The following is a 21,539-nucleotide window of genomic DNA, read 5'->3' on the forward strand; positions in this document are numbered from 1 at the left end:
CCAAAAGCCCCTCTGTCTTTGCTACCGCTCATGTTGATTGCACATCATTTTCAATGTGGCCCGCTACCGAGTCTATTTTTTCGCCGTTTCCATTTACCACAGGCTTATGTACGGCTTAGTGACGTATTAAACAATTGAAAAGCATTTTCACAGACTGCCGCTGTACAACAAAAAAATATATAAAAATCTACGATGTGAAAGTGGAGGAGCAGAGAAAATTGATTGCCATTTCAGGGGCAATTTTTAATGAACAGCAAATAACAATGACGCCAAGGCTTACCCATAGCCATAGAAATGTGTAACAAATGAAAAAGAGAAGAAACATGGTACACATGCCACAAGTTACGAAGCAAATTTGAAAATGACGTTTCTGATATGCGCTTAATAGATTGTTTTTTTTCATCATCAAAATTTAATAAATTTTGGATGTTAAATCCACTTTAGTTTGATTTTGAACAAGCCCGATAAAATACACAATTTAGCCTTTTGCCATTCACTTGTTTTCTTCGGTTAGATAATTCGTTTAAATTACATCAACTTAAATGCTTTTAGTTTCGGCATCCCCTGACATCCTGGCAATCAGTTCTAGCCCCGTCAACAATCCGCACCTATGTCAAATATTTTTCCAACCAGCTTAACCGTTCAAACTCAGGAGGCCTGCTGACGTAAAATGTTTTTGATGTCCACCGCGCTAAATGTGGCAAATGCCAGGGCCTGGGCAAAATGCCGCATAAGTAAAATGCCCCAAATGCACTCGACTAAACACACTCGCTCATACACACTCACACCCAAACACACACTCACTCAGATGAGGTAGTCAATATTTGGAGAGCGAATTCGTTTCTGGTTTTCGGAGAATTTAGTCAAATTTATTTGCTGACATTTGTAGCGAATTTCGGTGGCACTCAAGAACTCTGCAATTTGTTTGTAAACTATTTTATACATTTTGCTATCTTGGTGCGATAAAAGTTTGCCAGTTTGCATATCGTGAAACATAAAGCTTAAAAAGAAGACATACTTTGATTTTCTTTCGGATGCTCAGGGCTTTTACATATCATTAAATTTTTAAAGAATTTAAATGGCCTATGTTACCCATTTAAATGCTTTTCTTGCACTTTTTTTAAATTGTTTGTTTATCGGATGAAATAAATCATGTTTATAAAATACAACAATTGAAAATCGATTAAACATAAATATTCTTTTTACAATTAAATGAATTCAACCATACAAAAGCAACTCGAATTTAAATAATAACATAGATATTTATTTTTTGAATAGCTTTTAACTGAAACAGCTTTGAATTTTTTACAAATTTAAATGTTCTGTTTGTGTCATAAATAAGTCACTGAGCTCTGGACTCTCGCTTTCGACCACTGTATTTGTGTTGATTTCTTCGGTTTTGACTAATAAAAATAGAGGAAGCAAAGCTCAATAAATATCACTCACCTGAATTGGGTCCATTGCTATTGGGTCGCGCCGACGGTGCTCCATCCCGGGCCTCCACTTCGAGGGCATAGGCGCCCTTCTTCTCCCTGTCGAACACGGTTTTCGTGAATATCTCTCCGCTCTGCAGGTTGATTTCGAAGAATTCTTTGCCCTCATTTCGCGGCGAATCGACAATGTAGTAATAGACCTGCAGGTGGATGTAAAACACAAGTTAATCTGGTTTATTTCTGCTCGATTTTTTGGTTAATTAAAACATGGACACACCCGCCACATATAACATCAAAAGGTTACAAATGAAAAATTTAACTGGAATCTCGAGAGCAAGGAGAGAAATTTAATTACTGCATCGGACATTAAAGAGGAACGCTAATGATAATCAAATTCTCTGACCGTTTGAGGGGAAAAGCGGGACTATAAATGAAAACGCTAATTAGTGCGGACATTTCGCGCGTACAGGCAAATTACTTGGCTTCAGGATACAAATTGTGGCTGGCTGAAGACTAAAAAAAGAAGATCCAAAGTGCCATATTATTATAATCGCGAATGCGGCTTGAGGGGTCTGTCTGAAAGACCCGACCCATCTCCGCCTCTTCATCACAAAAGCAATACCCTGCGGTTGTCCGCGCTCTGCATTTTGCATTAGTTTTTTCTACACCCTACACCCCACACCCCACACCCTCCATCGCTTTAGACTTTAACCAAGGGCTTAGCACACACTTGGAAGGCGTGCAAAAATGTTAACTCTTTGACATTTATTAGCCAGCTGCCAGCTGATGGCCAAATGGACGAAGGACGTGGTCAGCGAAGGAACAAAAAACAATTACAAAGGCGTGAAGAGTCGGTGAAAGTAGGGTGAGATAAATTTAGGTTGGGGGCGCTGAGAACTCTATGTGGGGCAGAGACAGAGGAAGAACATGAAGATGGCGATGATAATGGTAATTTAAAGGGATTTAAGAAGACTTCTTTGAGGAAATTGCAAGAAGGAGGGTTTTAAGAGATTGCTTATACTATCCGAACATTGCAAGGTGGCGGTTCCTTATAAGTTAATATATGATGCTTTAGGATGAAAAAATTGTTTATGGCCTTCATTCTTTACGCTGATTAATTATAAACAGTAAATTAACAAAGAATAAGCTATTATGTCAATATGCATGCAAAAATATCTTGCAACATAGTTAAAATAGTTCATACTACAATTTTATTTCTTTTATGACAAAAAAGCTTTTACCAATCGAAGATTTAAAACAAATAGCTAGTCTCTAAGTAGACTTTCAATTGTCTCTTTCTTTTAAATGTTCAACTTTTATTTCCGTAAGTCAGTACACTTCCTTTTTCAGTTTTTCCCTTTTTTCAGTTCAGTGCCATTAATTTGCTAGCAATCGTCTGGCATTTCCGCCGAGTTCCCCCGATTTCACCCCAATTTGAGGGAGTGCGGGACTCACTGGAGCCTGGAACTCACCTGATTATTTGGGAATGTGCCATCCTTGTCGATGGCGTTCACTTGTGTCACTTTGGTGCCAATCGGTTCGCCCTCGAGCACCGTTTCCTGTTCGCGTTCGGTGAATAAAGGTATTTCATCATTAACATCCTCGAGCATTATGTAAACGGTCGCTTCCGATGCCAATTGCTGGGCCCCGTTGTTCTGCGAAAAATAAAGTACAAAAATGGGGAAAAACGCAATTAAAGAAGGGTTTTATTTTTGATTTCTTTATAACTTTTTTTTTGGTCTCTGTTTGTTTTTTAATTAAGCAATAAAATGTGCTTAATGAGTTTCGCAGCCTGTTTATATTTGTATATTAATTTGAAATTAAAGTTGTTTGATTAAAAAATATTTCACCTACTTTAAGTTGTGCGCAAAACTCTCTTGTGTGTTTTATACAAGCAAAACATGTTCTCATTTACTTTTGGTGATAGGTATTTGAGTTGAATGTCGGTTTTACACTTTGCCAGATGACTGATTTAATAATTCTCATCAATCAATAGGCCAAATCTCACTGGCAACTTGTCATTTATTAGTTGTCTTACGGCCAGATTGCCGCTTGGCCTTCTTAATATTCCTGCCAATACGTTTATTTGCAAAATATTTGGCATTCACATTTCAGCACTTACGTTATTAATCAATGCATATGCAATCGATATATATATACATAAACACATGTTTACACTAAAATCGACAGCAGCACGGACCCTGATGGTAAGGCAGTGCCCAAATGAATTATTTATTTTATGCCCGTTCCATTTTCCTTGACAAACATATGCGTATTGCGAAAAGCCCGCAATTAGACTTGTTATTGACGGGATTTGAGCACAGAACATTGATTGGTTGTCAGCAAGAGCTTAAACCAGAAACCATAATACTGTATTTACGAGGGTGTAAACTAGCTATTGTGACTAAAATTAAGTTATTAGCTTTAGGTTAACGTTTTTTTAAGTTGCTGTAAAAATGTAAAACGACATTAAAAGAGTTATTTTTCTTTTTTATAACTTGTCGCCAAAAATGTACATATTATAAAATAACCTTTAATTTCTTTCGGCAAATTAATAATGTTTCTAAATTGTTACAAAAAAAAGTTGTAGACACAACCGCAGGTCAAACAACAAATAAATTTGACATGTTTTCCAACCGCAATACCGAAAAAAATTAATTATAAATTAATACGAACAAATTGTCAAACTTTATATGCGGAAATATATTCATTCATGGCTTTCCTAAAACCGCAAATATATTTTCAAAAATTGTTCCCTCACCCAACAAACGATTTAGGCCCTCTGGGGACCATAAGCTTTTAGTGTGTCATTTGCAGAATATGAAACTGAAACTTTGTGATATTTTTTACCTGCACATCGAGTGCAGAAATTGAGTTTTTATAACATTTCATTAGGCAAGTTTGTCACGATGCGCTGCGGTTAGCAGCGGAATTCCCATTAATATTTCAGCGGGCGGTTTATTTAGTCTGTCATTTAATTCGTCTTTTGCTGAATGGCCAAACTAATGAGGAAACGCTAAGTCTTGACATTGATTGGGAATGCAATTGATTACGCATTCAGCCGCGGGCTGTCACTCAGCCAGTCCATCATTCAGTCGCTCAATCAGTTAGTTTCTAATGAATTCGAAACAAACCGGAGCACCCATTTGCATTTTCCGGCCAGGAAACTCGCGCAAGTAATTAAAACTTTTTAAATCAAATAATTACAAACGTATTTGGAAGTCATTCTCAAATACAAAAGTCAAATACATGTCTAATTGGGCCTAAGATCGACTAGAAAACTTTCGTCTGCCGTCTGCGAGTTGTGAAAACATTTGAGAACTTTAAATTGAATTCGCTAAGGGTTTTCTTTTAAATGTCTGTTTGGTTTGGCCTTTACTTACCTCAACACGTATGGTTAGGTTGTATTCCTTGATGCTCTCGTAGTCCAGCGGATGATTTACTTTTATATCGGCCCAAGTGTCGCCATTGTCCGGTCTTTGTTGCAAGTAGAACGTGTGAAATTTGTTCGTTTGGGCCGTTGACCCGGGCATCAGACGATAGAAAACTGTGGGATTGCCTTCAATACCCGAACTGCAGACGTCGAGGCCAAAGGTCAAGTGTAAAATAAAAGATTACATTAGTAAAATTGAAATTGCATTGTTTTAAGAACATTGGTTATTACTTGCTACGTGAAATTATGTTTCGACTACAAATTAAATTGTTTAATATGTATAATGTAGATCAAAAATCAATCGCTTAATTATAAACAAGAGCAAGAGAAAGGTATATATATTTAAGAAAAGAAATTTGCATTAAATTAACCAACTTTCTCTTGCTCTAAAGAACATTCGTACATTCACACATACAAAAATATGTCTCTGTTTTAACACATGCGACATGACAAAATACAAAAAGACGACGCATGAATGGAATTTTTGCTCTAAAATTATGTGCGGCCAAAAATTTTAATTGTGCGCTTTTAAAATTCGTAGACAACAAAATTCCTTAAAGCGTCTTCTGTGCAGTTAAAAAATGGAAAAACCGAAAAAAACCGAATATAAACCAAATGGCCTCAAAAACTCTAATTGCCATTTGACTGTTTCGGGAATGGGTTCGGCACATGATAATGAAAAACAAATTAGGCGCAAAAAAAGAGAAAAATATATATACACTGTATATATATAAAAAATACTTTATATTATTTGAGCCTGGACAACACTTGCAGCTGACAGAAGAGGGCGGCGAAAAAAAAACCTTAAGAACGGGTCTTAAGAATAAATGAAAACTGTCAGGACTGCGGAAAAATGTTGCCAAGGACAAAAACGGCACAAAAATTATTGTTGCGAACAAAAAAATTCATGGCGGGATGGTGGGTGGTAAAATGGTGGGGAAATTTTTGTGGATTGCATGAAATTTTCTTGGGGGTTTCGTTTCGTTTTGTAGTTGTTCTGTGATTGGATGGTGTAAGTTGATTTTAATTTCATTGATTGTGTTGGAAAACCTAAAATAAAGTGTCTTGAAAATGATGTACTTATTTGTTGCTGTACACTGAGCACATTTGATATATTTTGTAGGGTTTTTTGCAGTTTGCTGAAAGCCTAAACTAATTGCTATTGGCTTAAAGTAAGTATAAACAAATCAAATAACTAAAATCAACAATAGCTAACAGAATTCTATTGATATATAGATATAAAGATATAATGCCCTAGACCTTGCCGCTATTGTGCCTTTGAGCTCTTAAGGACGCGCGGCGCCCCAAGAGAAAACACAATTATTATGACATACGCGCACGCTAGGGAGTCCTTCAACCCGCCCACTTGCAAACACTTAAACCCTCTCCTAATGGCGTCTTATGTATATATACACATTGTTAAGAAATTTCTGTGCTGGGACATGACCAGATAATTGCGAAGAAAACTAAGGATGAAAATGCTTTTCATTCGAAATAATTCAAACACATAAACAAAACAGAGGCGAGTAAATAAAACGGAAAGCAAAACCCAAGCACGTTTAATAGATTGTAATTTCCTTAATATTGCGCTGGGTACAGAACGGAAGTGTACTTAAGGGCACTAAACTAACGCTAAACAGCAGATCCAGAATCAGGCTCAGGTGTGTGCAGGTGCGTATGTGCAGTATTCTCACTTTTGCGTTTACTCTTATACTCTATTTATTTATTTTTTTTTATTTACGTGGCCTTTCGGCTTAAGTGCATTTGCTTTTAGTGCGGCAACAGGGGGGAATGTGCATGGTAAAAAATAGGATTGGATAATATAAAAACTGACTTGGACTGACGCATAATTAAAATGCCAGAGCCATGTGGCTGGTTTGCCACGAAGATAAAACGCTGCCCGGGGAGATTCAAAGCAGAATAATGTCGCGGAGGGTCAAAAGTCATTAAAGTCCGCTGCTTCAAGTTTTTTAATTGCAATTATAAAAAACAAAACTTTGTTTAAAATAAACTTTACACTTTTTTTGTCGCCATCTCTTTTCCCTACAGTAAGCGACTTATATTTTATTTTTTACCCCTGGCACTAAGTGGCAGGTAATTGAAACTGACCCAGCTCATCATGCGGCAAAGGTTGGCGGCGACAAAGCCGACTTGTGTGCCATTTCAAGTTTATGCAGCACTTGCATGAGTCCAAAAGGAAAATGTGGTATGTTTATTTGCCAAAGCCACGATTTCCCTTGGCTTTACGGCGGTACAAAATGATTTTGCAGGTACTTAGTTATTTTTTGAGCTTTGTGAAAAACTACTACAAAATTTAAATTTACTGGGATTCCTCTTTACGAAGCATATATGTATATATTGAATTATTGCCAACTTTCATTAAATGGGTTGCTATATATTTTGGACAATAACAAATCTCATAGCTTAGGCCACATATTAAATGGCGCTTTAGCCTTTTAATTTATATCTAAAACTTTGTATGCGTTTTAAAAACATTTGTTGGCTTTAAAAAATATATTTAGGTATCATAAAACAAATATCTGTGCTATGTAAATATACATGTGTGAATTGTGCGAAATAAGCATATAATGGGTGTATATTTGGTGCAGTTTGGAGTGCTTTTATAAATAATGAAGGCACTATGGGAAATATGATATGGGGAAAGTGGGAGCTATTAAGGTGATCACATTAAATAACTTAATATTTGAAGAGAGCGTTAATGAGTATTACACTACTATTCAGAAACGCTTTCTTTAAAGGCATTGCACTATCTAAGGAACATCTAGAGCAAACATTCAGAACACACAGAAATAAACGGCAAGACATGACACCAATAACCGATAAAATATGACAAAAAAAAAACATCTAGGATTATATTAAAAAATATATTCAATTCTTAAAAATGAACTAAGCAAAATGGAATGAAATTTATTTCATGTTTGATTTTTTTTTTGTTTTTTTTTTTAGTGATTAACTCTTTTGCACGAAAAATGAACAGACCTGGCTTTGATCGAGACGACTTTGCCGCCAACGGGCATATTTTCCTTGACATAAATGGGCCCATAGACAGTATGATCCCAGACGGGCGGATTGTTTGCACGATCGACCACATCGATTTGTACTTCGACAGTACGCGATAATGGCGGATAGCCCTTGTCTTGGGCCATGGCCTCTAATTTGTATGTCTCGCGCTGTATTTTATATACATTTCACGATCAATATTATCAAAAATCGTTTGGAATTGTTATTTGTTTCAAAATCAAGCAAGGCGTTGCAAAAAGGACAGACGCGTCGATATGTGTTGGTAAATACGATATTCGTTCAGGAAAAAGGCAAAAAACAAAATTATATAATATAGTTGAAACCTTTTTATATAATCAATTTCTAAAAAAAGTTTTAAATATAATAATTGTAGTTTCATAGTTAAAAATCAAAAATGAAAATGGTAAGCCAACACCTCTGGTTAAAAAAGTTAGAACATAATAGAAAAAACTGGAGAAAAGAAAATTTTTAAAGTTTAAGGCCTTCGGTAAAAAGTATTTTAAAATGCAGTGCAAAATATTTTATATGGTCTCGACCCTAGCCTTCAAAAAAAAGAAAGTTGATATTCTTTGTATAAACATTAGTAGCATTAAAATGAAAATGTCAAAAAAATATAAACTTTAATAAACTAATATAGGGTTTTGTGCATTTTATAAATACAATTTTTATAGCATACTTTACACAGTTTGCTGCGGTTATAATTCTTTTCGATTTCGACTATTGCTTTTTAACATTTTTGAACACTTTGTGTGGTTACCTTCATTCCTATAGCTTACAACTAAACTGCAACCTTTTTTGGCTTATATAATATAGGGACGATTTATCATGTTAAAGAAGCGTATTGTCAAATGAAAGCCAACACCGAAAATTTCATTACGATTCTCACAATATTCCAGGCATTAATTAATGTAAGGGTTTTTGAGTCTTTGAAAGGGAAAATCACTGATCAGAGAGGAAAGAACAAATCCAACGGGTTATGTGTGTTTTTGATGGAGAGAAAGGGGATAAGACTCGTCAAAATCCAAAAAGATCCTGAGGGGCAACCGTAAGAAAAAGCAGATTGCTCGCATCAAAATCAAATACAGACCAGCAACAAAAGTTTTCCAGATTTTGAATTTTTCCATTTCCATTTTCGATTGGTTTTTACAAATTTTACAGGACTTTTTGGTTGTGGTATTCGCTGAGAGCTTTTACGATATGCCAAAAAAAGGGGTATTTCCATCGCAAAGCCCGTTTAACAGTAAAAAGACCGTATATTAAAAATAGAAGAAAGCTTAATGCTATGTTAACCAATCGCTAAATGCTGTTATTCTCAAAAAACTTGTTTTTAAACTAGGTTACCGACAGCTGTTAGACTCTCAAGTTAGGTTTAGTTTTAGTTTTAGTATTAGGTGTTGAGTTCTCATTGGCTATACAAACCTTGCCTTAACCGATGTTACAACCGTACCCACAGTGACATTCTCGCGTATGTAAATAGGCCCGTAAACGATCTTATCCCAAATGGGCGGCTTATTATTCCGATCGACGACATCTAACTCAACATCGACATCGGCTGCCGAGGCGGGAGTGCCCTTATCGGAGGCGCTAACCCTCAAGCGATATCGATCACGCTGTTGATTGATTTGATTGATTGATTGATTGGGTGAATTTCGATAGAAGCAGTAGAAAAAGTTTATGACCAAAATGTTAGCGTTAACAGCAAAACGGAGTTAACATTGCAGGGAATAGTCGAGAACCGAACCCAAAATGTTAGCATTGGTTACGTTTTGGTTTGTGTATTGGGTTCACGTTACGATTACGTATTTGATGGCATCGTTGTTGAAATGTTTTATTTCAATAAAATGTTGTTATAAGTATATGAAACATAAAACAAATTAAGTATATAACAAAAAATTCGATAAATAAGGGATAAATTTAAACATTTGGGATAAGGGCAGGATTAGTATGGGCAAAGTAGCATTGTTACAAGGAATTTGGTGGGGCAGTTTACATAAATGGTTTGTATGGTTTGTTTCTTTTGACGAGACTATTTCTTGCTCTATTTGGAGTTGCCCTAAGATGAAGTGAGTCTTGAGCTTCACAACTATTTACATTTAATGAAGTAGATTCGGTTCCTTGAGTTAGTTCTGTTTTCAGGTTAGCTTAAAGTTTTCTTTGTATTATGACATTTTTAGGGGGGTTAGCACAGTTACAGTAATTGCTTTTACTTACTGGATAACAACCCTAAATTGTTGATTTAACATTCGATAGTACCATAATTTTGGATATGTAAAGATAAATGGTAAATGAAAATTAAAACCATTAAAATGCCTCGGTCATCTTCTCTCTCAAAAAGTTAGGAAATTAAAAAAATAACGAAATAAAGGTGCAGTTAAAACAAAAATACTTTAATATATCCTAAACATCTCCATAAAGAAATATTTGGCCACATTTATCATGGGCATGCAAAATTATATGTTCTTCAAAAATCTTTGGTAAACATTGGTTTCAAAAATACAAAAATATAAAGCTTGCAGCAAGAGACGTTCAAAAAATTGCATAGTCTCGACAAAAAGTTTTTGTTTGGTTTCTTTTTTTTTGTTTTGGGACATATGGGGAATTTTTTTCGGGTAAAAATTAAAAAGAGGCGATACAAAAATCAGACTATTGGAAAAGGTAAATTGAAAATTTGTTTGGTAAGATCCCTCAAAAATGGGATGCAACGATGCTCAAAAATATTCGTGATCGTTTTCAGAGTACTCGTTCAGAAGTATTTCTATTTTATACATTTTGCTTATAACTATAAACCTGGTACCACAAAAAAAACAAGCAGCTTAGCTATTATAAGCATTATTATCCCATCTTCACATACTTTGGGGTTTCGTTTCTTATGTTGTGTTAGTTTGATTTGTTTCAAAAAATGTTAAAAATCAATTTGCTTTCTTGGCATTTTTTGCACGTGGTTAGGTATATTTCGTTGGCCAATTTTACGCACTATAAACTAAACAAAAGAATTGGAACAACTAAAAATATTTGTTTTAATTTATATCTCAACGCAGATATTGATGAATTTGGCAAAAAACTTGCACTCATTGCACATCAAATTCTAATTCACCTACGACTTTTTTGCGGACTTGTAGAACATTGAAATACAAATGAATAGAAAGGTGCAGTTTGAAAGAAAAACGAAAACACAATGATAAAGTATATAGATATATTTACAAGCCGCTAATTCTGACTAGAACTTGTTAGATGCTAAGCATCCGTCATTGAATTAGTTAGTAAAAATAAATAGTTTTTTTTTTTGGTAAATCAAAATAATTTTAAATTATAAAACTTGGTTAGTTGGGACTTGGTAAACTCATAAATGGGGAAATAGATGTTTTGAAAATGTTAAAGGCCAAATGAAAAGCAAACACTTACGTCAAGCGGCTTTTTAAGCACAATCCATCCAGATTCGGCCTGAATTTCAAAGTATTCCAGATCGTTGGGATTAAAGGGGGCAGTCAAGCTGTATACTATAGCTCCATTGTTGTCGGCATCTTCATCGGAGGCGGAGACACGGAGGATATTTGTGCCAATGCTGGCATCCTGTTTCACATTCTCCACATATTTCTGAATAAGGCCCATAATTAGTTATGTGTTTTCGAGATTGTTATATAACTATATGACTTACCTGACGATCGAACAGGGGTGGATTATCGTTGACATCTGTGATCTCCACGGTGAACGAGCAGACACCCTCCAGACTTGGATCACCCTGATCGGTGGCCTTAACCGTGACCGACACGAACTTCCCATCATCTCCCTCTCGATCGAAGACCTTATTGGTGGACACCTCTCCAGTTTCCTCGTCCACTGTGAACTTCGTTCCCTTCTGATTCGGCTGCTGAACAATCGAGTATTTCACCTGGCGCAAGAACATGCAAAATTGTTTAATGATTGACACAAATTGCGATTGGAGCTGTTGAGGCGTTCGACCTCCACACACGACATGCACTCTACAGTGCATTGAACTTGGCGGGCACGAAAAGAAAATTATGGCCAAATCTCGCCATGAAATCACCCTATCGTTTCCACACACATGCAGGTAATTCAATTAGGTGTGGGTAATCATGTTTGCGCTGGCCTCAAAACGCAAATAACGTGTAATTAATCAGGCCTGCCGCCCGAAAGGGGAAAGTAATTAGGGAAAGGATAATCGAAAGAGGCCTTGAAGAGTGCTTTGCTATTGGTAATGACTAGTATGTACATCTAAATTAGTTAATGCACAAATTAAGGTAACTTTTCTAGTTGATATCAAAAAGCTTTTTCTTTATGGATATTTAAATGGAAAAAAATTGTATTTAAATTATATTTCCCAATTCGGAAGAAGAGAATAAGGTCTCATCGACATTTGCTGTCTTTTGAACAATTTAAGTATATTAATTGGCCAAATATATGGTTTTGCAAGTTATGTAATAATTCATAAATAAACTGATCCGCTTTTTTCTTTCATACAACTATGCTTTTGTTATTTCTTAGCTGCCATTCTTACCTGTCCATTGACACCCTTGTCCTCATCGGTGGCCACCACTTTGATGACGGGACTTCCGTTGGGAGCTCCTTCCTCGACTTTCGGATAGTAGGTACTGCAGTCCTTGAACACCGGCTTATTGTCGTTAACGTCGGTGATGAAGACCACAACCACGGCGGTTGAGGTGTGGATGGTTTGATCGCCATTCACACAGCAAGATCCATCGTCCATGGCGGTGACGTTCAACTCGTACTTGTCCTTGTCCAGCGATATGGCTTTATTGTGCAGTCGGATCACACCGGTTATGTCCTCGATGACGAACTGACCAGACGAAGTGCCGCCGCCAACAAATCCAAACCGTACATTATCACCATCCTTGTCGGAGGCCACCACAGTGGTGACCAAAGTATTCGGCCCGGCATTCTCATCGACATTGGGGGTATACACTTGCTGTGAGAACTTGGGCTCCTCGTCGTTCTTGTTCTTCGTATAAACACGCACTGTAGCCACTCCTGATTTTGGCGGCTCACCTTTATCCTTGGCCGTGACTATGAACTCGTAATAGGCATTATTGTTATCCGCATCCAGTTGCTTGTTGTTCACAATGATTCCGTTGGAATCCACGGCGAAATGGTCATCGGATACTAGGTATTCGATTTCGGCATTCGATCCAGAATCTGAATCCATGGCCTTAACTCGAAGTATGCTTGTGCCCAGCGGAATATCCTCATCCACATTGTGGGCCTGGTAATCGGGCAGCTCGAATTTCGGAGCATTGTCGTTCACATCAGTTACGCGAATCGTGAGCTAAAATATACACATTGTTATTTATATATTTACGTATTTTATCATTCAGGACATTGGTACAGCAAAGAGTGTTCTAGGTTGTATCGCTTCTTTCTTTTTAAGGTAAAAAAAAAGTAGAGAAAGCTCCCCCAAAACAAAAAGTATCCAAAAACAATTTTGTGGCAGTGTAAAAATTGATTCACACTCACATCGACAGAGGTGGAGAATCCTCCAGAGTCCTCGGTGGCTGTCACAATCAGCGAATACACATGCGGCTGTCGCAGATCCTCGAAGTCCAACTCCTTGGCCAACTTGACAATGCCCGACGTGGGTCCGATATTAAAGGTGCCGGCTCCCTGTCCCTGGGCCTTCAAAGTGTAGCGGATTTCGCGGTCTGCGAACGACTTGGCCTTAATCGAAATGATGCTGAAAGGATGCCGAAAAGTTAGCAGGGGTAAATGTGAAATGGAAAATTTTCTTGCAAATTCTATGTTCATCACCAGAGCACTTCAAGCTCTGCATGTGTGTGTGCTTGGCACTCGCTCCACTGCCTTTTGAATTTCAATGAAGACAAACACACACAGTGCTGGATGCGCACATACACACATTCACATGCCCGCCATCTAGTTCACATTGTTATGCATAACTTTTATTGGCAGCCACACAAAATTTGCATACACTGGGCCAAACATGGTAATGACTGGTCAACTTTGAATTAGAGCTGGGAAACTATCGATGGCCTTATCGAGGTATCGACTTTTTACCTCTCTGAGCCACCATCGATAGTTGTTTGTCGCTATCGATAGTATCGAGCTTTCGCTCTCAAAACATCGTAAATATCGAATGGGGCCACCATCGTAAGTTTCCCAGCTCTACATTGAACTCAAAGTGAAGTGATTTAGCAATTTTTGCTTTGTTTGCTTTATTTTTCAATTTGTATTGACTTACTCGGAGTCTTTTTTCTGGTTTTCTGGGATCTCGGCTTCATAGCTGGGCATATAGAACTGAGGGGCTCTTTTGCCGCCCACAATTGAGAGTCGTTCCTCGGGTGTGCTCTGGAATCTGCGATCATCGACCTTTCCGTTCTGGTCCTCGGCCTTCACATACAGCACATACTCCATATCCAGCTGGAAGAGATCGGTGCCCCGAGTCCTCACCACTCCAGATCGCTCATCCACCTCAAAACGTCCGCCAGTTCGGTCGCGGACGATAAAGTAATGGATATTATGATCAGTATCGGGATCTCGGGCCTGGAGCGTGAAAACCGGTGTATTGGGTGGCGCATTGAGCTGAACCACCGCCTGCATGGGCAGTGGCCGGTTGATGAAGTACGGCGGCTCATCGTTCACATCCTTCACAAGGATTATCACACGCTGGTTGTCCGTATACTTGATGCCAGCTGAAAGATGGAAAACATAGAAGGTAAGCATGAGAAATTTTCATTTTCCTTGTTGGTTTGTTTGTGTTTCGGTCTTTTCGGTCGGCGTGCCGAAACTTTTGGCTTTTGTTATTACAACTAATGGATGGTGGTTGGGGGGGACAGGAATAAGAGATGGTCGACTAGACCCCCTTTGTAATTTAAGGCTCTCGGGTTACGGTTAAGCCATTCAAATGCAATCAGCCGGAAAAGCAGTCTCAAAGCAAGGCCAAAGTCTGGCACTAAATGTGTTCGCTTTAAATGCAAATTAAATTGATTTAATTTATTTATTGTATGCGTTGGAAATGCAAGGTGTTTTTTCATAAACTATATATGCACATACACAAAACAGCATTTATACTTATATATTTTCTTATTCAAATGCATAGCGAAGTTGAAACATTCTAAAGCTGTTGAACTTGATGGAGCAATTTATTTATTAAATGATATGTATAATATATTTACTTTAACATAACACTTTCGGACTAGAGATGTTTTCAACATATTTTCTTATATATTCCTTTGAGCGAACAAAATGCTGCAACTTATTATATCCGCTAAGCATGAACACAAAGAATTGTTTAACTTGAAAGAAATCAATAATAGGCCGAAAAAAGAGAAAGGTAGTAATGCAGGGGTCGCAATTTTTTTTCCTTCTACAACCTTTGCAAAAAATGTCTGCACCGGAAAATTCCAATCATGTTGTTGTGCTCCTCCTTTTTTTCTCTTTTTTTTTGGTTAGGGCAAACAAGAAGCGGCAAACGATGGGAACCCCAAGCTGACGGACGCTTATTAGAGGCGTGTGCTTTTTTCCTTTTTGCGGAAATAGGGAGAAATGAGGGTGGTGGAAGGTCGGCAGAAGTAGCGGGCAAATAAAGCAGACGATTACCTGCTCCCCCCACAAACAACACAAAGAAAGAAATTCGAGCGCCATATAAAAAGAAAGGGGGGAAGCGAGAAAAAATACAAAGAAAATAGAAGAGAAAAAGAAATGAACCAAAATGGGGATGAAGCATGTGTAATTTCTCAAGAGCAGCAAAGTGAATTGTAAACAGGTAGCAGAGGCTAACCCTTAACCCGTGTAAGCAAATACTGCAATTGAAACAAAGACGCAACGTGGCGAAGAAATTCCCCAAAAAGTGAAAGAAATAAACAACATTTTCGCTCAACAGATTGCACAGAAAATGCAAGAAAAAACTTTGCGCCTAGCGCATAAAGAAAATGCCACGGATTCGGGAGGAAAAGTTTGGGGGGATTGGAGCATTTTCTTGGGCATAACTTGGCAGAGTTATTTGCTGATTCTTGCCAACTTTTGTTATTTCCCTGCCAGCTTGGCATTGTAACGGTTTTCTATGGCTTATTGTGCTAGTGCCAAGCAGGTACAAAAACGCAAAAAAAAAAATACTACCATTTTCTATACTCATACATATACAATTTGAAATTTAAATAATACGAAACGAGTTTTATTGTTATGACTGTGTGTGAGCGGTACTAATGTGCATTGCGTTTCGCCATGGAGCAAAAGCAGCAGCCAACATGGCGGATTTCCGTGGCGACAATGCACATGATGGGTTGGAAAATGGTCGGTGGAAAGCGGGGAAAACCGCCTTTTGCAGTCTGGCAATAGAAAAGTGGTAGTGTGTGGATTTTCAGTATTAATAGGAAGAGCGAGAACGTTTTTCATTATGCTCGGCTCTACAATAGGCATGAATAAATGTGATTTGTGATTAAGATTTTCATGGTAAAAACTTCATAAATCCACACTAGTTGAAGCAATTTTAATTATGGACTTGGCACTTCAATCAGGGAATGGCTTTAAACAGTAAGTTTTAGTTAAAAACCTGTGTTATTTTGACACCTTATAAATAAAATAATAAATAATAATGACAATACTTTAAATTGAACTGTTTTTTATTTAGTTCTGAAAAAAAAACGTAATTATCGTATTCTGTACTAGTCTCAAATAATTTACAATTATTAAATCAATATCGTATTAAAACGCCACTTACTCAGGGCATTTTTTATTAAGTGTCGCAGAAGTTATAGCCCGGAAAATGTAGCAATAATGAGCCGTCATCTTCGCCACTTACCCTGCGCACATTCGTTTCAGTTTAATGAAACTCCTTGTCATATCTTGTCCCCTTTTTTTACACACCCATAAGCCACTTTCATTGCTTCCTCTATATGAGTACCTATGTGTATAGCTTTATTCTTATCAAAAACGCCATATACCCGCACATATGCACATTAAGAGACTGTCACACGCGACGCGAACTGAGGAGAGATCCTTGAGGAGTCAAAACCATGCAGCTTCCATAATACTGGTAATCACTGCCAAGGGATGCCGCTTTCCCCGTCTCCGAAAACTCCTCTCAAAGTCGTAGTCATAGCCATTGTCATCATAAGCTAACCAAGGGATGCAAGGAAGGCAGGAGATCAGTAGAATGGAATCAAAGGGGGGAAGTTGGAATGCACACGGCCAGGGAAGTAGCCAAGAGGGGGCGCCCAGAGGTTAGCACTAAATGAAACACCCAGTAGCAGACGGAGAAGATTTTGTGCCGGCTTTGTCTCCATTCCCGTTTGCAATGCACTTCAGACGCGCTACAGAGACTACAATGGGAGAACAAGCTAAAATGCTGGAGAAAAATTCAGAAAAACAAAGATAACTAGCTTGAGAGAAGAAATTTGAAATACCCTCTTCAAAAAATAATTAGCAAATATGAACACATGAAAAAAAAAGTTAACGTTTTTAAAAGTATACAAAGTATTGTGTATGTTAAATAAGCCATAATGTAACCGCTTATTCTATCATCGATTTCCAAAATTTCTTTATTTAAATTTTTGAAATATATTAATGTGGTACATTTAATTTCTTAAAATATCAGTTTTTTGATTTGAATACGTTTTTAAAATAAATAAACCAAATATAAGACACATGGCCAATTTTAACTTATTTTAAAAAGGTTTTACCAACGATAAGCAACTGTTCTAGATCTTTTTCAAAATTAGCTTTAAAGGATTTTAAGTTCTTATTTAACTCTTGTAAATTAATAAAGCACTCCTTAGAAGGGTAGTAAAATAGAAATAGAAAAGTTACACACTGTTAAAGTTTTTGAAAACTGAAAACTGCTGTGGCTGCAACTTAAGCTATCTCTTTCTTTCTTTCTCCCTTTATCGTTCTATCTCTTTCCATTTTCGTGGAGTGCAGAAACAAAACAAAAGTCCAGTAGAAAAAGTGCGAGACTGCTGTCGTGGATAGAACAAACAAAGCTTCTTATTGCTTCAATGGATTAAGTGGAAGGCAGCCAAAGTGAGACAAGCTGCACTGAGCGAAACGACGGGAGATATAAGCTAGAAAAAGAAGGCGAAGTCAGCTTATCACCGCTTAGACGTTTTTAGGGGATGTAGCTCAACGTCTGTGGTGCCGCATCTTCAAGTGGGTGCCAGCTTGAACTTTTCTAAGTTTTTCCCCTTTTCCCACCCTTTTTCCATCCACTCAACGAAGGAGGGTTTCACAGCTTCTATTACGGAAGCAAACGAATCTGTGCATGAGCGAAATGCGCGAATAAAAATTGAATTTGTTACAAAAATTGGCATGTGAAACTTGTGCTACGTGCTGCATTAATGTCATTTTACCCTTGGTAAACCTAATTTGTGCATTCAATTTACGAATAATTACTTTCCAACGCCTTTTTGTCAAAGAACAGTCAATTGGACAATGAAAGCTATTATTCAATTAAAATAAAGGTCTTTTAACAAAGCTTGTTTGATTTTTAAGTGCCAAGCGTAATTTATTGAAGTTTAAATCATTTAATTTCATTTTTCAATAATGCCCGAGACTATATTTTGTTTATAAATATACAATTAACCATGTCATTTTGCACAATAAACTTATCTACAACAAATTATGAAAACATCGAACTCTATTCACATTTTTATCAGCAACTCGAAAAATGCTTTAAATTTTTCACCGCAATTTAACTGCAATTTACCCTTTATGACTTTGGTAAAGGGACCATGACTTTTTGACACCCCCGCAACCCCGAAAGCTGAACAATTTACACCCCCACCGTGTTCGACATAATCAAGAGGGTCAAAATGCGGTTCAGTTCGGTTTGGTTCGTGGCTCTCGGATTGATTAAAGTGCAGTCAAGTCGAAACTTTATTCTTCGGCTGAAGATCCAGGTACGCGAGCTACAAATGAATTTCTTCATTTTCTGCTGGCTTTGAATGGAGAAAACTTCAAGAGAGGGAGTCAAGGGACTTGGACAAATACGTGCAAGAAATACAAGTACAATGTTGGGCAGCAGTTTCCCTGCCGAAATATTTTTATGGCACCAGTAATATTTCCCCTTATGCAGGGGCGTGTGCACTCCCTCGCTTTTACGACCATCCTTTTGCCATGGACTTAATGAAGCTGTTAACAATGGATTCCGGGCATTTCAAGCAAGAATGTTGAAAAACCATGGCCAAATATTGAACATACGTATTGATTCTTGCTAATTCGGATTGAAGTTTTTTGTGCGCTGCCATGATTGCTCTGGAGAAAAGTGGCATAGATCTGAGGAAACGGAAACAGAAGCCAGAATAATCGAATTTGAGAGTTTGAGCAAGCTCATGGGATCCAAGGACCAGTACCCACGGCAGCTGATGGAAAACCAGTTGAAGTTGAGGAAGTGAGCCAAGAGGAAAACTTTGCCAGAGAAGAAACAACGAACATATAATAAAAAACCTATTATTTGGCAATGAAAATGAAAACAGAGAATAAATATTTTATATTTCTGTTGATTTCCATCTTAAGTTAAACTTTTTGTTATAAAAAACTTGTGTTAAATCTCTAAAGTGAATGTGAGTTAAATTTGTTTTGCAACATATATAAAACATTCTCAGCCAGATATTTCATATACAACATTTTCATTTAAAAAGAAATAGTTTAAACACTTGGGAAGAACAACTAGAAAAGAATTAAAATTTTTGTTGTGAATTTGTATCAACATTTCCAATTAAATATTTAAAGATGACAAACTAAGCTAACAACAACCGAGTTAGTTCGCTCTTATCAACAACACCTCAGAAAACCAGTTTGCATTTTGCCCAATTAATAAAAACATTTGCAGTCATTAACAATTTGTCACAGAAATTCGCAACTCAAGAGATGCGCCGTGTGGAGTGTGTATCCATGAGATGCAGCCACAGCGTGGAGTCCTCAATTTGAGATGTCGTTATTGAGTCACTTCACAGCCACGCAAATAAGTTAACACCTGAGGTATCTGAGGTGCAACAACCAGTTTGCTTGCTGCGTTGGAGGATGACAACTCGAGGTGGAAACTGCCTGCTTTCGAATGCAAAGATATGCGAGACTGCAAATAGTAAGAGAAAAAATCAGGAAAGGACCCCGCTGGTGGCTCTTTATCTGCCATGCCTCGTTGCAGGCAACAAATTGGCAGTTGCAGATAAAGATAATGTTATGACTCCTGTTGCCACCGAACATAAAAAACCGCACTTTATCAGGTGTCATATTTCCCGCGCTGCTTCTGATAAATAAACTTCGCAATTTAAAACCTAGTCGAAAGTTGACACATAAAACTGGTGGGACATCATTTTACAGACTTAGGCGAAGACACATTGCCCATCCCCGCCTTTTGCCGCCCATCGCAGACACTTAATTGCCAATTTCAGCGACGAAGAAGGATGGGCTAAAATATTACCAACATTAATAAATTAATTTGCACGCACTGGCGAAGAGGGGAAGAAATGAAAGCTACGACTCAATTAAAATGTTCGTAATCAACTTGGAATTGTGGCGGATATACGAAGTGAGGAAAATATATTGCGCAAGGGACATAACTTAGTAGGACAACATTTGTATGAGGTAAAAGCACTGCAAAATATAATTATTTTTGTATGTTATGCCCTGATATAATCGTTTCCAAAATAATTATCCATGCGTGATTAAAGAAAATATATCGTTTGATTTTATTGACAAATTAAATATTCTCTGAATTTAAATTTGGTTGTGTTCAAACAAGATAGGGCTCTCAAATTCAGACATGTACTTCTATGTTAAAAGCTTCACTTCAAATAAATGCTTACATATCAGTTTAAGCTCACTTTTAATTTCAATTATCTTTTATCACTGGCGAATTCCCGTGAAAGTCCCCATTGATCAAGCTATCTTAAAGCTAATCAAACTTGATAAAAATCCACCACCAACCTGTGTTCCTGTACCTGTCTACTCACCATTCTTTTCACCTAGACACTCGTTTGCATACACAAACACACTCTGAAGTCCCGTGCAAATGAAGTGAAATTGCGCACATGGCGGACATTAAGCGAAAATTAATGAAATTTTCCGATGGCGCCTCGCCCCCAGTATAGACGCAGTTTAGCCGAGCTTTATCACCGGGCCTGTCTGCTCAGCTACCCAGTTCTCCAGAGCTTCAACCAATCCGTTGTTATCCGGGGGCTGTCGTGAGCTTGATTGAGTTTGATGGCGATTGTGCTGCGCCAACTGCGCTGCCTTGATTGCAATTTCAGTCATGATGTTACCCACCCAGTCCCGATAGCCAGGGGCGGAATTCCACGCCCCCCTGCATTCCAATCAGCTGGAGATTGGGGGTCGGAGTTCGGCGGTCGGAGGTTGGAGGTTGGCCCCATCTCAGGTGGCAGTCAGTCATTTAAGGCCTCTGGCAGTGTCACGAGACATTAGTTTGCTGCCACCTTCTCTGCTCCTTTTTCCATACTGAAAGTTAAGCACAGGACTTTGGCTTTTGATTGATGAGCAAGCCGAGCAGAAGTTGACTTTAAGTTTCAAACATAAATTTCACTTTAGTTTTAGCAGTTAGCTGCCAACCGAGTGACATAGAAATGCACTGAACTGTGGGTATCGCAGATAAAATTATGTGTGGTGCAGTGGAAGAAAATATATGGTCT

The 21,539-nt window shown here is 37.7% G+C and overlaps 2 protein-coding genes across 15 annotated transcripts in view; one reads left to right on the forward strand and one right to left on the reverse strand.

Moving 5' to 3' along the window:
• The window catches only part of LOC128262233 (neural-cadherin), a 130,069-nt gene that overhangs the window by 57,333 nt on the left and 51,197 nt on the right, over positions 1 to 21,539 (reverse strand). For 8 of the 14 annotated variants that reach the window (XM_052996362.1, XM_052996364.1, XM_052996371.1 and 5 more), the window contains 9 exons: positions 14,138 to 14,588; positions 13,399 to 13,615; positions 12,425 to 13,210; positions 11,564 to 11,797; positions 11,311 to 11,502; positions 7,867 to 8,057; positions 4,817 to 5,006; positions 2,906 to 3,088; positions 1,447 to 1,633 (listed from right to left, as the gene is read on the reverse strand). In XM_052996362.1, coding sequence (XP_052852322.1) covers positions 1,447 to 1,633; positions 2,906 to 3,088; positions 4,817 to 5,006; positions 7,867 to 8,057; positions 11,311 to 11,502; positions 11,564 to 11,797; positions 12,425 to 13,210; positions 13,399 to 13,615; positions 14,138 to 14,588 — 2,631 coding nt within the window. Of the gene's footprint in view, positions 1 to 1,446; positions 1,634 to 2,905; positions 3,089 to 4,816; positions 5,007 to 7,866; positions 8,058 to 9,327; positions 9,519 to 11,306; positions 11,503 to 11,563; positions 11,798 to 12,424; positions 13,211 to 13,398; positions 13,616 to 14,137; positions 14,589 to 21,539 lie in introns of those variants that run through there. The other 6 variants (XM_052996370.1, XM_052996368.1, XM_052996366.1 and 3 more) reach the window with 3 other exon arrangements.
• LOC128262234 (AF4/FMR2 family member lilli) overlaps positions 14,478 to 21,539 on the forward strand; it is a 139,006-nt gene continuing 131,944 nt past the window's right edge. The window contains 1 exon segment of the mRNA XM_052996376.1: positions 14,478 to 14,611. The gene's annotated coding sequence lies outside the window, so the exon portion shown is untranslated.

This window comes from Drosophila gunungcola, unplaced genomic scaffold, assembly GCF_025200985.1.
Source record: "Drosophila gunungcola strain Sukarami unplaced genomic scaffold, Dgunungcola_SK_2 000001F, whole genome shotgun sequence".
In the NCBI taxonomy this organism is placed as follows: domain Eukaryota; kingdom Metazoa; phylum Arthropoda; class Insecta; order Diptera; family Drosophilidae; genus Drosophila; species Drosophila gunungcola.